This window comes from Maylandia zebra, linkage group LG6 (assembly GCF_041146795.1).
Source record: "Maylandia zebra isolate NMK-2024a linkage group LG6, Mzebra_GT3a, whole genome shotgun sequence".
Taxonomy (NCBI): Eukaryota; Metazoa; Chordata; class Actinopteri; order Cichliformes; family Cichlidae; genus Maylandia; species Maylandia zebra.
The window spans coordinates 6,970,752-6,988,336 of record NC_135172.1 but is presented as its reverse complement, the minus strand read 5'-3'; the positions used below and the strand labels follow the sequence as shown (position 1 = coordinate 6,988,336).

The 17,585-nt window shown below is 41.0% G+C and overlaps 1 protein-coding gene across 2 annotated transcripts in view; it reads left to right on the top strand.

Annotated features, from left to right (window-relative positions):
* Positions 1-13,281, top strand: part of LOC101482796 (glycine receptor subunit beta) — a 74,756-nt gene extending 61,475 nt beyond the window's left edge. The window contains exons 10-11 of one of the 2 annotated variants that reach the window (XM_024802652.2): positions 2,969-3,127; positions 6,922-13,281. In XM_024802652.2, coding sequence (XP_024658420.1) covers positions 2,969-3,127; positions 6,922-7,215 — 453 coding nt within the window. In that variant the 3' untranslated portion in view covers positions 7,216-13,281. Of the gene's footprint in view, positions 1-2,968; positions 3,143-6,921 lie in introns of both variants that reach the window. The other variant, XM_024802651.2, reaches the window with a different exon arrangement.
* The last annotated feature ends 4,304 nt before the right edge of the window (positions 13,282-17,585 follow it).

Sequence of the window (17,585 nt, the reverse complement as noted above, 5' to 3'; positions counted from 1 at the left end):
GCAATATGATGAGCTAAATAACCAGGGCTGCACATAAGTGGTCCGCAGGTGCGCATTCGCTGTCAAAATAAAAAACACGCACAAGGGTTAGGGTTAAATTTAAAAACTGTACTTTTGAGTTAAAATATATATTTATAATTTTAATAAATGACAAATTAAAAATGCATGAACATTTTTTTGTATCGAAAAAATATCGAACCGTGACACCAAAGTATCGAACCGAACCGAACCGTGAATTTTGTGTATCGTTGCACCCCTAATATATATATATAAACACCCAGCACGCCCCTGCGGGCGGTTTATCCTTCAAGCTCGGGTCCTCTACCAGAGGCCTGGGAGCTTGAGGGTCCTGCGCAGTATCTTAGCTGTTCCCAGGACTGCGCTCTTCTGGACAGAGATCTCCGATGTTATTCCCGGGATCTGCTGGAGCCACTCGCCTAGCTTGGGAGTCACCGCACCTAGTGCTCCAATTACCACGGGGACCACCGTTACCTTCACCCTCCACATCATCTCGAGCTCTTCTCTGAGCCCTTGGTATTTCTCCAGCTTCTCGTGTTCCTTCTTCCTGATATTGCTGTCATTCGGAACCGCTACATCGATCACTACGACCGTCTTCTTCTGTTTGTCTACCACCACTATGTCCGGTTGGTTAGCCACCACCATTTTATCCGTCTGTATCTGGAAGTCCCACAGGATCTTAGCTCGGTCATTCTCCACCACCCTTGGGGGCATCTCCCATTTTGACCTCGGGACTTCCAGATTATACTCGGCACAGATGTTCCTGTACACTATGCCGGCCACTTGGTTATGGCGTTCCATGTATGCCTTGCCTGCTAGCATCTTGCACCCTGCTGTTATGTGCTGGATTGTCTCTGGGGCATCTTTACACAGCCTGCACCTGGGGTCTTGCCTGGTGTGATAGACCCCAGCCTCTATGGATCTTGTGCTCAGAGCTTGTTCTTGTGCTGCCATGATTAGTGCCTCTGTGCTGTCTTTCAGTCCAGCTTTGTCCAGCCACTGGTAGGATTTCTGGATATCAGCCACCTCCTCTATCTGCCGGTGGTACATACCGTGCAGGGGCCTGTCCTTCCATGATGGTTCCTCGTCTCCCTCCTCTTTCTTGGGTTTCTGCTGCCTGAGGTATTCACTGAGCACTCGGTCAGTTGGGGCCATCTTCCCAATGTATTCTTGGATGTTCGTTGTCTCATCCTGGACTGTGGTGCTGACACTCACCAGTCCCCGGCCCCCTTCCTTGCGCTTAGCGTACAGCCTCAGGGTGCTGGACTTGGGGTGAAACCCTCCATGCATGGTAAGGAGCTTTCTTGTCTTTATGTCAGTGGCTTCTATCTCCTCCTTTGGCCAGCCTATTACCCCAGCAGGGTACCTGATCACGGGCAGGGCGTACGTGTTGATGGCCCGGATCTTGTTCTTACCATTCAGCTGACTCCTCAGGACTTGCCTGACCCTCTGCAGGTACTTGGTGGTTGCAGCTTTTCTAGCGGCCTCTTCATGGTTCCCATTCACCTGCGGGATCCCCAGGTACTTGTAGCTGTCCTCTATGTCTGTAATGTTGCCTTCTGGTAGTTCAATCCCCTCACTTCTGACTAACTTCCGTCTCTTTGTTACCATCCGACTACACTTCTCCAGTCCGAATGACATTCCAATGTCATTGCTGTATAGCCTGGTAGTGTGGATCAGTGAATTGATGTCTCGTTCACTCTTGGCATACAGCTTGATGTCATCCATGTACAGGAGGTGGCTGACAACTGCTCCGTTCCGTAGTCGGTATCCGTAGCCAGTCTTGTTAATGATCTCACTGAGGGGGTTCAGGCCTATGCAGAACAGCAGTGGGGACAGAGCATCTCCTTGGTAGATCCCGCACTTGATGGTGACTTGTGCTATGGGCTTGGAGTTGGCCTCTAGTGTTGTACGCCACATCCCCATTGAGTTCCTGATGAAGGCTCTTAGGGTCCCATTGATCTTGTACAATTCTAAGCATTCCAGTATCCAGCTGTGGGGCATTGAGTCATAGGCCTTCTTGTAATCAATCCAGGCAGTGCACAGGTTGGTCAGCCTGGTCTTGCAGTCTCGGCTGACTGTTCTGTCTACCAGTAGCTGGTGTTTTGCGCCTCTGGTATTCTTGCCAATCCCTTTCTGTGTCCCGCTCATGTATTGACCCATGTGCCTGTTCATCTTATCCAATATGATGCCTGACAGGAGCTTCCATGTAGTACTGAGGCAGGTTATTGGTCGGTAGTTGGAGGGGACCGGTCCCTTCTTGGGGTCCTTGGGGATCAGGACCGTCCGACCTTCGGTTAGCCATTCCGGGTGTCTCTCGTTAACTAGCAGCTGGTTCATTTGTGCTGCCAGACGCTCGTGGAGTGCAGTCAGCTTCTTTAGTCAGTAGGCGTGAACTCCACCAACTCTTCATACTGGAGACCCTTTCTTGGATATCTGCCACTGTGACGGTTACTGGACCCTGTTCAGGGAGGTCGCTGTGGTCTGCCCTCAGATCCACTAGCCACTGAGCATTGCCGTTATGGGTTGCGTCCTTCTCCCATATGCTCTTCCAGTATTGCTCCATCTCCAGCCTTGGTGGTGCTGTTCTCTTATTATTATTGTTCCCTTGCCACTGAGAGTACACCTTTGCTGTATATATATATATATATATATATATATATATATATATATATATATATATATATATATATATATATATGTGTATATGTGTGTGTGTGTATATGTATATATGCACATTCAATTCAATTTTGTTATCTACAAATTTGTAGATATGATTTTCTCAAGTCAGACATTTGAGTTTGATTAGTTGGCATGATTTATATGTCAAGCGTTGAAATAAAAAGATTCCTTAATATATAGAGAACCCTAAAAACCTTTCAATTTTCTCTCCTTTCTTGTCTCTATTTCTCTTTTCTGTGCCTCACTCCTTTTTACTTTTGTTATAAAGGTGATGCTGAACAGTCCTAAACGGATCGAAGAGGAGAAAGCCAAAATGGCCACAAAAGAAAAAGCTTTGAAGGAGAAAGAAGGAAAGAAGCCTTTAACTAAACCTAACAACACCATCAATGGCACTGGTGGAACACCAATGCACGTCAACACTCTGCAGGTGATCACAACTTGGGTAACTGACTTCTAAAATCTGTAACTATAGTGTATTTTACATTGTTTGTCATAAGTGCACATCTATCCTTAAAAATCAATACAAGAAAAAAAGAAAATTTTTGAGTCTAATAAAGAAAAATATGTGCAGGTCAATACTTAAATTGTCTAATGCATATAAAGGAAATGGCAGGTCAAGATCACCTCAGGCTTCATGCATGCAGCAGTGAGTGAAAAGAATACTAAAAGTATGGATGTGCACAAAAAGCAAAAAATGATCCAGGAATTTTTTTGATTTATAAAGCAATACATGAGCATATATATATATATATATATATATATATATATATATATATATATATATATATATATATATATATATATATATATATATATATATATATATATATATAGCAATTAGACATCATAGGATAACTGGATATACCACACTAATGAGAATGCATGGTTACTTTGTAACCCTGGGATTCAGAGTAAAAAACTACAGTGGCTTGCAAAAGTATTCGGCCCCCTTGAACTTCTCCACATTTTGTCACATTACAGCCACAAATATGAATCAATTTTACTGGAATTCCACATGAAAGACCAACACAAAGTGGTGCACACGTGAGAAGTGGAAGATTTTTTACAAATAAATAACTGAAAAGTGGGGTGTGCGTAATTATTCAGCCCCCTTTGGTCTGAGTGCAGACAGTTGCCCATAGACATTGCCTGATGAGTGCTAATGACAAAATAGAGTGCACCTCTGTGTAATCTACTGTCAGTACAAATACAGCTGCTCTGTGACAGCCTCAGAGGTTGTCTAAGAAAATACTGGGAGCAACAACACTATGAAGTCCAAAGAACACACCAGACGGGTCAGGGATAAAGTTATTGAGAAATTTAAAGCAGGCTTAGGCTACAAAAAGATTTCCGAAGACTTGAACATCCCACGGAGCACTGTTCAAGTGATCATTCAGAAATGGAAGGAGTATGGCACAACTGTAAACCTACCAAGACAAGGCCATCCACCTAAACTCACAGGCCGAACAAGGAGAGGGCTGATCAGAAATGCAGCCAAGAGGCCCATGGTGACTCTAGACGAGCTGCAGAGATCTACAGCTCAGGTGGGGGAATCTGTCCATAGGACAACTATTAGTCGTGCACTGCACAAAGTTGGCCTTTATTGAAGACTGGCAAGAACAAAGCCATTGTTAACAGAAAACCATAAGAAGTCCCATTTGCAGTTTGCCACAAGTCATGTGGAGGACACAGCAAACATGTGGAAGAAGGTGCTCTGGTCAGATGAGACCAAAATGGAACTTTTTGGCTAAAATGCAAAACGCTATGTGTGGCGGAAAACTAACACTGCACATCACTCTGAACGCATCATCCGCAGAGCACACCCTTGGCTAGGCAAGGGTCTGCCCAAGACCCCACGTTAAGCAAACAAGAGCTTTTCCATCTTCCTAATTGTCTGAATGCACCTGCTATACACTGTGAAGACCCAGGGAGCAGCCTAGCATAGAGCTACATTATGGTCCGACCCAAGAGGAAAGTAACCACAGCCCGAGCTAAATGGGAATACGCTAAAGCCCACCAAGAACCAGGTTCCATGGGGGAACTGGGCATCCAGGTCTACAAGTTGAAAGTCACTGGGAACCGCTAAGAAACGTCAAGATTAGGATGGAGTCAGTCCCATAAGTGCTGGGGGACCAATACGAACTGCCTTGATTGCTGCCACCACACCTCCCATTGTAACTGTAACTGCAGACTTGCCCACATCCAGCTGGGATTGCAGGAACCGCAGAGTGGTGTAAAATATGGCCTTGTGGGGGTCCAACTGGTGGACGGCACACCAGGAGGCAACAGTCTTCAGTAGTAGGAGTAGGCAGCTCTAGTGGATGGTGCACAAAACTCCTGCAGAGTTTGCACCACTGGCTCAGGCAGCCCTAGGGCACAGAGCCTCTCTCTCTAAAGGGTCGGGCCATCTGCCTGAGCCCTGCAGGGAAGAGATGGATGGTCCTGCTCTTATGAGACTGGAGGTCCTTTTGGACAGGAAGCACCCATGCGGTCCAGTTCAGGAGCGGTGGGATTGCTGAAAACCATGGCATGTGAGGCCAAGAGGAGCCACCAGGATCCACTTCCTCTCTTCGTTCTGGACCTTTTTTCTGATATTTTTCTGAGTACATAAACCACTGACCGCAGACAATACCCCAGTAAGGTCCCCAATGCCACAGCAAGGTTTCACTGAGCGTGTCATGACCCCTTGACCAATGTGCCAATAAGCCTGGATGCCCTCCCAATATTGTGGCCCAACTCTGTTCTCTGGGAACTAGCTACTGGCTAAATACAAGACAAGTTGTATTTATCAGGGGAGAAGCACAGTCTCCAGTCAACGGCTCCCCTGGAGCTAGGGCTAGAGAGGAGCTGCTAAGAGGCTAATCTGCAATAAGCCACAATCAGGGGGAGGTAGAGACACCTACCTAGGCCCTGCTCCCCCCTCACACGTGAGGCAGCCACTTTCCCAACTGCCCTAGGCATATCAGAAAGTGGAGGGCCAGTGCACTTTTCCCCAAAAAACAAGAATGGGTCTCTCCAGTTTATGCAGGCAAGACAGAACAGTCTATGAATGACTGAGGACTTTCTCTGGCCAGCATAGCATGCTTGCTTATCGCTTAAAGGCAGCACATAATAGCAGAAATAGCACTTAATGTCTAACTTCACGGCACCATGAGGAATACACTGAGCTCTCTCTGCAGCCTGGAGACAAAACTCTCACTTGCTGGTCTGACAGTTTCAGACCTGAACCCGTGAGACCACAGGAAATACGCCAGAAGGATTACAGCAGGACACAGCGACACTGAGTGGGCAACTCATTAGACTGCGATAAATAGACTAGAGATAACTTCAGTCCAGCACTTGACCAGTATGCATTGCCAATTTCCATTTTGAAAATGTTCCTTTTGATGGATCAGATTTTCTGTAGTAGTGCACAAATTCTCCTCTTAAGTTTGTTGTAATAAATCCCAACTTACTTGGGAAGTGGTATATGCCTCTTCAGGTCTGGTTTTCTATGTCTATGTTTATTCATGAGACCCCTGGTCTTATTTCTCGAACGCTGTTTTTGAAAACTGTTTTCACACATGAATTATGGACACCTGGAGGAGAATCTGGACATGAACATTGTCTTAAGCCAAGTTTTGTCACTTGCTGCATATGCGTAACAGAGCATTCTATGCATTTAATGCATTCTCACTACTGCAAACGTTCTATTTGGTTTTAATAAAAGGTGGTGATTGCTCTATTTTCGCATTAGCTCATTCAGATATTATATGGACTCTATATATGGGAATTGATTAATTGTTGTCTAAGCCAACCAATTTGATTCTCATTCAAATGTTTAGAAAAGTTAAAGACTGTGCTACATGTGTGAAAATAGCTGAAAGGCTCCATGTAACACCCTAGAGGGAAATTTCATTTCAAATCATCAAATTTTTAGAACATTTTAATTCATTAATTCAAACAATGCCAGAGATTTCAGTGTGCAACAAAATGGCCTGAAACTGGCCATTTTTCAAAGAAAAAAAATATCTTGATAAGTATTTTGAAATATAAAGATAAAACCCCACCGCACTCATTATATATGTTATGTATGTGTCATAAATTTTTTATGCAAATGAGAGACTATTTAGCAAAAGGCCTGTCTCTGTTTGAGATGGAATGACTTAATAGCAATATCTGTTTTATAAGAGCAAAAAGAAATCTATTAATGTTGTTCAGTCAGCATGTGTCTTTTACCAGGTCGTTGAAACCCGCTGTAAGAAAGTTTGCACTTCGAAGTCTGACCTTCGCTCCAGTGACTTCAGCATCGTGGGATCTTTACCTCGAGACTTTGAACTTTCTAACTTTGACTGTTATGGTAAACCAGTTGAAGTTACAGGGGCCCTCAAATCCCAAAACAAAGCCAACAAGAAACCACCACCACCTAAACCTGTCATACCGGCAGCTGCTAAGCGCATTGATCTTTATGCAAGAGCCCTTTTTCCCTTCTCTTTCCTCTTCTTCAATGTTGTCTACTGGTCAATCTATCTGTAAGAGGAAGAAGAAGAAAGTGATTTGTATCTTGGGTACAGAGCGGACAGTGCTGACATTAAAAGTACACTTTTCTTTGATAAATCATATAGTAAATTTATATATAGGTCATTCCATTAAAAAAAAATCTGTTTAATCAGATAAAAGTTCCCACCTTACTCTGTCAGAAACAGCTTTCATGTACAATATTTTTAGTATTTTCAAGGAAGCAATGAATAATATTACCTTCATCCTGTCAATATTTTCCAAGGTACATGGATGCTTGAAATTTCATTTGTAAGTGTCAACTCAACCTATGGGTTAGATATCGGGTTAAAGCAAGTTATATCATGGAAGGTCTCCTTTTTACCTACATTTTCAACCTGTTCACATCTGCTATACAGGTATACAACACAAAAACTGGTGGGTTGTTTGTTTGTTTGGTTTTTTTAACAATGGATATGTGCCATAAAACAAGCTATTGCAGAAATCCACCATATGTGATGAAATTAGAAATGCCTGCAACTAGAACATGTTTCCAACAAACTAACAGTAATCTCTGAGCAGTCTTACTCGTTCAGCAGTGTTGATGCTCCAAGGAAACCATGCCTATCACAGCTTTATTCCAGTCGATCAAAACAGACTGGAAACTGTCAGTTTGTCTGGTGTCAAAAATACAACCATTATGAAGGCTGGATTTATTATTGCCAGAAGTTCCTACACAAGATTGCACGTCGTTGCTAACTAACAACTCTTTTTTTCTGTTTAGAGCCATGTTTGCAAAGCTGCAAAAACCAGTGTGGTTCCCGGGTATAACTGCAAATTTTCACAAATATAAAACTTAGCGTCCTATTGCTTGAGTTCCCTTAAAGCCTGTATATTAAGTAGGCACTGCATGTTTGTCTTTGTGTAATACAGGACATTGTGCTAGTTATAACCTAAATTATGCAGTTTAAAATATAACTGTATCCTGTGCATTAGAAATAAATGCTTTTTATTGAGGGTAACATTACTGGTCACACTTCATGCTAAAGGTATAGTATTCTAGAGTGGCCAATGTGGATGAGAATCGAGGAAAAGAAGGTTCTCTACAAGAACCGGTTCCTAGTAGTCCAATTCCTTGGAATTGTTAGTCTGCCTGCCTGTCAATCCCGCTTATCAGTTCTGGCATGTATTCTACAATTAGCTGATTTCAGTTATGGAGGAGCAAATGTAGGGCAGTTTCCAGCGTGGATACGAACATAATTTTTATTTTTATTGCAAAAAAAGGAAGTGCAAACTGCATCCAGGACAGAACAGGTTGTTGCTAATATAACAGCATGCAAATGCTAAGCTATCCAAGATCCCAGAGCGATGCTAAGCTGAGTGAATGCTGATCCCAGCCCATGGCTGAGCCATCACTTGTGAGCTGCCGTGAAGCCAGCTGCCACTGAACTTCATCCAGTAACAAACAGATGAGCAGTTAGGCTGCAGGCTTCGTTTCTACCTGTTTTTATTTATATATTTATATTTATTTATATATTTATATAGCCCAAAATCACAACAATCTGTTCATGTTTCTGAAGTAGAATCAACATGGAGATCACTTAAAAGTCTCTTTGTGCTTGTTTTCATTTTTTTTGTGCTGTAGGCTTTGTGTTCATACCTAAATACTAAGAGAAATATTATATGTGTCCTCATTAGGGCAGGGATTTGTGTTGATGTGTGGGACTGTAAATTCAGGTTTATATTGGCAAATGGTAATTATGAGACAATATGTTTTCGTTCATTTGACCGAGAAATGCAGTTATAATGTAACAAATAGTGTAACAAAGTACTTCCTCCTTCTTTTGAGTAATGACCCCTGATCGTAACAAAGAGTGGAAATACCTCCAACATCCACAAATATTTGACCCACCGGATGTAATTAATTTGCATGAAAGTAATGTCTTTGACATGGTGCTTAGAGATGTTGGTGACTCTGAAAATGAGAATGGATACGGGAATCGAATCGATAAGTGAAATCAATCATGAAATCCCATCCCTAGTGGCGAATAATAAATAAAATAAATTCCATGATGAAAATATAATCCAAAGGGAATAAAAAATGTAAAAATATTCTTCTGCAATTTCCCTGTTGTTTCAAGTTTGACAGTAGAAGCATGATTAAATTTATTTATATTATAACAGTCTTAATTTAGACATTTTATTGGCACCATATTGAAAAAAAAGAAACATTTTAATGTTTTTAATTAGATGCCGTGTTTTCATATTAAGGTAAAAAAAATCCAAGTCATATTAGATTCACGGCCTTTTTTTCATCACTGCGTCAGCGCAACAGAGCCAGACTGGAAGGCTGACACTTGTTACTAAGACTAATCTTTTTAGTGGTTGTGATTGTGGAAGTCCTGTGATCCTTGTGCTTTTAGATCTTACTGCAGCATTTGATACTCTTGACCACAATATTCTTACCTCTCGTTTGGAACACCTGGTTGGCACCAAAGGTGCAGCACTGGATTGGCTTCGTTCATATTTGAGTGGCAGAACGTTTAGTGTTAAAGTTGAAAATTTGGAGTCCACCTCAGCCCCCCTTCCTTGTAGGGTGCCTCAGGGCTCAATCCTTGGCCCTCTTCTTTTTTCATTATACCTGGTCCCTTTGGGGTCTATTTTTAGAAAACACAAAATATCCTTTCACTGCTAGGCAGGCAACAGCCAAATTTATTTGCCTTTAGCACCAAATGGCCCAGGCTCCATCCAAATCCTTTTGAACGGCCTTGAAGATGTCAAAGCTTGGATGGCTCTGAACTTTTTGAATTGCAATGAGAGTAAAACGGAGGTGATTGTATTTAGACCTAATAATATTTCATGCAACCCGCTTAGAAATTGTGGTTGGCTAGGGTCTTATATCAAACAGCATGTGACAAATTTGGGAGTCATTATGGACTCAGATTTTAAATTGAACAAACATATTAGTTCTGTGTTGCAACAAAGCTTTTTCCAGTTGAGGCAAATAGCAAAGCTGAAGCCAGTTTTGTCAAAATGTGACATGGAGAAGGTAATACATGCCTTTATTTCAACATGGCTTGACTACTGTAATGCACTTTATGTTGGAGTCAGCCAAGGGTCTCTTGCACGTCTTCAGCTCATTCAAAATGCTGCTGCCCGCCTCTTGACTGGTACCCACAGGCATGAACATGTAATACCTATCCTGTCCTCTCTTCATTGACTTCCTGTTCATGACAGATTACTTTCAAAGTCCTAACGCTGGTTTATAAATGCCTTAATGGTCTTGCTCCCCCATACCTTTCCAAGTTGCTTCAGCCTTATATTCCTTCGCAGACCCTTAGATCAGCTGACCAGCTGCTGTTGGTTGTCCCAAAATCTAGGCTAAAACATAGAGGAAAACGAGCCTTTTCAATTATGGTCCCCAAGCTTTGGAATACGCTCCCTTTAAATATTAGACAGGCATCTTCGTTTCCTGTTTTTAAGTTGCTTTTGAAAACACACCTTTTTTCGATATTATGTGTATTATTATGTTTTTATGTGAGTGTCAGTGGTTTTATCTTGTGTTTTACCCTTTTGTTTCTGTTCAGCACTTTGGGCAAACCTTTCGTTTTTAAATGTGCTATATAAACAAATTGGATTTGGATTAAAATACACTGCTCAAAAGAACACGTTTTAATCAGAGTATAGCATCAAGTCACTTAAACTTCTGGGAAATGGATCTGGTCATTTAAATAGCAGCAAGGGTTTTTAATCACTATCATCTGCTTTGGTATTTATGAAAGTGAACCTGTTACCTAAAATTCCATTACCTTACATAAAATTTAACTTGGTACTGGGTACAGGGGGTAATCTACTAGTCGGACGATTGGTGTTTCGATTCCTGGCTGCACCATGTGTATGCCAAAGTGAGGAAGAAGAAACACTTCTATCATGGGAAGCTCCCAGCAGCCCAGGGCTATTGCAGTAAAACTAAGTGAGGATCAGAGTCACCTGATTCAGCCTTAACTATATGCTATATGGTAGAGAGGGTGTCTTTCTCCCAAATCCGAACTGGAAGCTGGTTCCACAGAAAAGGGGCCTGGAAAGTGAAAGGCACTGTCTCCCATTTTACTACCCTAATAGTCAAAGGTAAACTAGCAGTCTGAAAACAAATGCTCTATTGTGGAGCCTGGGTCCTCAAGACCTTGTATGTGAGGAGCAGGATTTTGAATTCAATTTGGGATTTAACAGGGAGCCAATGAAGAGAAGCCAATGTAGTCCCTGTCAGGACTCTTGCTGCAGCACTTTGGATTAACTGAAGGCTTTTCAGGGAGTTTTCAGGACATCCTGATAGTAATGAATTACAGTAGTCCAGCCTAGAAGTAATAAATGCATGAGCTAGCTTTTGAGCGTGACTCTAAGACAGAATCTTTCTAATTTCAGAGAGATTGCCCAATTCGAAGAAAGCAGTCCTACAAATGTTTTTAATATGTGCATTGAAGGACATATCCTGGTCAAAAACGACTCCAGTATTCCTCACAGTGTTAATGGTAGGTCCACTACTAGTGCCCTGTAATTTAATGCCATCCATAGCAAGAATCTGGTTAGATACCATATTTCTAACATTCTTTTAGGCCACAGTAGAGTAAAAGAAAATTAGAGGTCATCCAGGTCTTTACTTTTATAAGAAATTCCTGCAATCTAATTGGTGTGTGCTATCTAACTTACTACTACGGATACTGCCAAAGGCAAGCATGGATAATGTAAACAGAATTGGTGTTAGTACACAAAGTGTGGCATCCATAACTAACGACTCTCCATTTACATAAACAAATTGGAGTCTGTTAGATAGATATGATCCAAATCCCTGCAGTACAGAACTTTTAATATCTTTAGCATGCTCTAATTGCTGTAATAAAATATTATGGTGAACAGTATCAAACACTGCACTGAGGTCTAGCAGGACAAGCACTGAGATGAGTCCACTGTCAGAGGCCATAAGAAGATCATTTGTAACCTTCACTAAAGCTGTTTCTGTGCTGTGATGAGCTCTGAAACCTGACTGAAACTCTTCAAATAAACCATTCCTCTGCAGATGATCTTGTTAAATGTTTTACAACTACTCTTTGAAGAATCTCATTAGGAACTGTCAGGAATGACAAGCGTGTGGGGCCTATATTGACTACTGAGTGGAAGGAACTAAATTCTGTCAAAATGAACTAGCCAGCACCATAATTTTTTTACTTCGATTTTCGGGGTGCGTTTGAATCCATATTTAGATCTGATGCATTTTCAAAGTGGTGCTTTAATTTTTTGCACAGTGTAACTATTAACTATTTGTTCTAGTGTGATCTTTTTGATACCTACATCTCACTAGAGACTTGACATTTAGGCTTATTGTCCCGTGTGCAATCCTATTACAAAACAAGGAACAATTGCTGCTGCTGAATATTTCTCTGTTATTTTTAATACACACATACATATATTGTGTTCTTTTTTTTCTTAATTTGAAAAACCGTATGCAAAATGCAAGGAGTTAATGTTACATAGCATAACATTACAGAAAAACTACTCCAAAGTTTAATTTAACAATTATTAGTTCTTATGACACCTTGCTTTTTATGAATAACTTCATGCTATCTGTACTTTGTAACATAAAGTGTAATCAGCTCAGTCAGTAACATTCCAGTATGTAAAGATATAATCATACAAAAGGAAGAAACTCTTCACTTAAAATGCCAAATAGAAAACTGTGGAGATGTGATTTAAATGAATCGGCAAGAACAGGAAACGAATCAGAAATATTTCCATGTGCCTCTGACTCTGAATCAAATACATATATAGTAGACTGATGGCATTATGCAATATGTCAAATTTCACTAAAGATCGATGATATATCTTTTTGCTGGAGTGTTCTAACTAACTGCTAGAGTACTTTGACGTTAGATTGCACAGTTTTAAGTACCAGCTAAGCTTGACTGCCAGTTGCTAAATTGTTTGCTATGCCCTTTCTTAAAATATATATTGCCATGATATATATTTCAGAAGTACTGTCTTCCCAGCACTGCAAAGAACTTGAATCATTTTTGTGGAAGTGAATAAAAATTTCTTTTCCCCAAGAAGAGATGTGCTGTATTTGTTTTTTGCTTGTTTTTTGTTTGTTTGTTTTATTTATTTTTAAACACAAACAAAATAAACACAACGTGAAGCAGTTCACATTCTCAAAGAAAATGTACCCATGGTAACAATGGCAATAAATTCAAGAAGACAGCAAAACCATTTAGGTCCCCTAAGCCTTTTCAGCATCTTTTGTTTGTCCTTCAGTATTTTTAGTATAAGATCTGAAATTGAGCTCTCTTTACCTTATTTCTCTTTAATCTGTAGCATTTGGACTTTAGAGTGTTTTTGGCATTAGAAAACTGAGGTTAAGTAATATTTTTATTGTTAAAACAAAGCCAAATCCAAAACACTTCAGGCAGTGTGTAAAATGTAAACTACAGAATGCAGTTTAAACTGAGGAACTGGTCCATTTTAATAAAAAATAGAGCTGCTAATCAGTCCTGGGTCTTCTTTGTCATGTTTTTTGGCTCATGATGGGCCAGATGTTTTCAGCTGCCAACAGGTCTGGAAGTAGGCAAACCAGTCCAACAACTTTTCTAATATGAAACCTTAGTGTTTTAGTGGATGCAGTATAGCGTTTAGCATTATCTTGCTGAATATCATGTATATGAATTATACATCTGAAAAAGGTGTAATCTGGATGGGCGCATATGTTATTCTAAAACTGTATATGGATTTTAGGATTGGTGGAGCCACCTACTCCCTTCTCTCAAAATAGATTACAATGTCATCTGCAAACACTATAATCCTATATTATATCCTATATTCCTGCCCAACCACATCTGTCAGGCTTTCCATCAGCAGTGCAAACATAAAGGAGCTCAGAGCAGATCACTGATGTTGTCCCACCCCCACATTGAACCCATCTGTAATTTCTCCCTCACACCTAAACACTGACTTTTTCTTTTCTTGGTACCCTAATATGTGCTTTCTCTAGACCCACAAAAATACAATGAAGCTCCTTCTGACCTTCTCTATACTTCTGCATCAACACTTTGACAGCAAACATTGCATCTGATCAGTGAGGAGCAATATAATGCCTACTGCAGCTCACTGATCATAACCTTTCTTCTTAACCCAGCTTTAACAGCTAGGTTTAAAAGTATGCTTCTTCTCCATTCTACATCCCAAATGTGTTCTGTTGGTCTGAGGTCAGGACTTCGTGCCAGTCAAATTCATTCACACCAAATCTGCTCATCCATGTCTTTATGGACCTTGCAGGTCCATGTTTGAACAGGAAGGGGCTATCTTCAAACATTTTCTGCAAAGTTGGGAGAATGAAGTTGTCCAAAATGTCTTGGTTAGAGATACTGGCCTAAATTACTGGATTGGATATCGGAGAGAAATAAAAAATGTAATCTGATCCATTAAATGTCACGAAAGCACCTCACAAAACTTGTGACATGGCGTAACTCGGCTCATAACCTTAGCACGTCGGAGCAGTATGGATCACGTGATAGAGCGGCTGTGGCGTGTGAGACCTGTCAGCGGTCTGGTTGAGCATTTGGAGCCTCGCTACCAACCCGGCATTTCATCTCCGACAAAGTTATCCCCGAGAGAAGTAAAGCAAGTGTGTAAGTTCATCTCTGAATGTTTGTAAAGTATTCCCACGTCAAGCTTAACAACCGATATATGGAGCGACTGCTTCTTCTCTCTCCCTCCCTCTCCTGCTGCTACTTCAATCATGAAACTGCTTAATGATCAGCTGATCTGCTTTTCTGTCGCGACTCCGTCTCTCTTGTTTGTTTATCGCCCACTTTGCACCAGAAAGAGGAAACCAGCGGATAAACAACAGCAGCATCTTTAACCTTGATAAGCTGTTGTTAGAATTTATTTAATATTACTTTTTACAGGGAGTGCAGAATTATTTGGCAAATGAGTATTTTGTCCACATCATCCTCTTCATGCATGTTGTCTTACTCCAAGCTGTATAGGCTCGAAAGCCTACTACCAATTAAGCATATTAGGTGATGTGCATCTCTGTAATGAGAAGGGGTGTGGTCTAATGACATCAACACCCTATATCAGGTGTGCATAATTATTAGGCAACGTCCTTTCCTTTGGCAAAATGGGTCAAAAGAAGGACTTGACAGGCTCAGAAAAGTCAAAAATAGTGAGATAGTCAACAGGGTCGCAAGAAGCGTGTGGAAAAACCAAGGCGCAAAATAACTGCCCATGAACTGAGAAAAGTCAAGCGTGCAGCTGCCAAGATGCCACTTGCCACCAGTTTGGCCATATTTCAAAGCTGCAACATCACTGGAGTGCCCAAAAGCACAAGGTGTGCAATACTCAGAGACATGGCCAAGGTAAGAAAGGCTGAAAGACGACCACCACTGAACAAGACACACAAGCTGAAACGTCAAGACTGGGCCAAGAAATATCTCAAGACTGGTTTTTCTAAGGTTTTATGGACTGATGAAATGAGAGTGAGTCTTGATGGGCCAGATGGATGGGCCCGTGGCTGGATTGGTAAAGGGCAGAGAGCTCCAGTCCCACTCAGACGCCAGCAAGGTGGAGGTGGAGTACTGGTTTGGGCTGGTATCATCAAAGATGAGCTTGTGGGGCCTTTTCGGGTTGAGGATGGAGTCAAGCTCAACTCCCAGTCCTACTGCCAGTTTCTGGAAGACACCTTCTTCAAGCAGTGATACAGGAAGAAGTCTGCATCCTTCAAGAAAAACATGATTTTCATGCAGGACAATGCTCCATCACACGCGTCCAAGTACTCCACAGCGTGGCTGGCAAGAAAGGGTATAAAAGAAGAAAAACTAGTGACATGACCTCCTTGTTCACCTGATCTGAACCCCATTGAGAACCTGTGGTCCATCATCAAATGTGAGATTTACAAGGAGGGAAAACAGTACACCTCTCTGAACAGTGTCTGGGAGGCTGTGGTTGCTGCTGCACGCAATGTTGATGGTGAACAGATCAAAACACTGACAGAATCCATGGATGGCAGGCTTTTGAGTGTCCTTGCAAAGAAAGGTGGCTATATTGGTCGCTGATTTGTTTTTGTTTTGTTTTTGAATGTCAGAAATGTATATTTGTGAATGTGGAGATGTTATATTGGTTTCACTGGTAAAAATAAATAATTGTAATGGGTATATATTTGTTTTTTGTTAAGTTGCCTAATAATTCTGCACAGTAATAGTCACCTGCACACACAGATATCCCCCTAAAATAGCTAAAACTAAAAACAAACTAAAAACTACTTCCAAAAACATTCAGCTTTGATATTAATGAGTTTTTTGGGTTCATTGAGAACATGGTTGTTGTTCAATAATAAAAATTATTCCTCCACCTTAGAGCTCCTCACTCAGCCCTTGTTATTTCACAAGCATCTCGTGTTCCGTTTCCTCATGTTGCCATCACTACATGTTGCTACACTATAGCCTTCTTCCTCTGGTCATCCACCATCACCATTTGTCCATTTGTAAAAGTCCCACAGGATGTTAGCTCGATCATTCTCAACTGCCCTAGGGAACGGGTCTTCCGGGCCATGTTCTGTACAGATAATCCTGTGCCGAATGTGTTTCACTAAAGGATAATAAGTGAATGTCCACAATTTAAACTTTAATTGCAGGGGATTATACTAAAGCAATTTAGCAAATAGTAATAATGACAAAACAATAACCAAATCACTTAATCTATACTTATATAACTTACCTACTCTGAGCTAATGCTGATTTTGTTCTTATCTTTGGTGAAGAGAGGTTGGAGAGAGAATGAGCACAACCAGACCTAAAGTTGCACTTATCCCTTTGTTTCCAAGTAGATGATCATCTCCAAACAGCTGGCCATCCAGTGGAAGTATAATGTAAACCAAAATCCTTGTGAATTAACCACATAACATGGAAAAAATGAGATGCGATGGAAAGACAAAAATTACAAGATCAATTCACAGGTTCACAGATTGTGCTGCTGTTTTCACACTCGCATCCCTGCTGGAATTTTAACTTGAACCTCTTAGATCTAATCTTCTGAACTGCTCATCTCACAGAAGACAAAAAGGAAAGAACCCAAATCTCTATTACAGCCCACTTTTCTCCCCCCTCTCATGCTAGCCATCACATCTTCATATTTTGGTCATTCAGTCAAGCTGTTTACGTCTAATCATCCAGTGTCCACCCACACCCTATCTATCAGTCTCTGTTTATCCAACTTTAACACAAAGTTTAACCTTTAAAACCACTTTATTACATATTCTTTGTTATTTCTAGTATAGAGAGTTAACATCACATTTAAATATTCAGTCACACATGGATATAATTTATTCTGTTTCATTCAGTTTATGTAATTCAGATTTGTTTTTA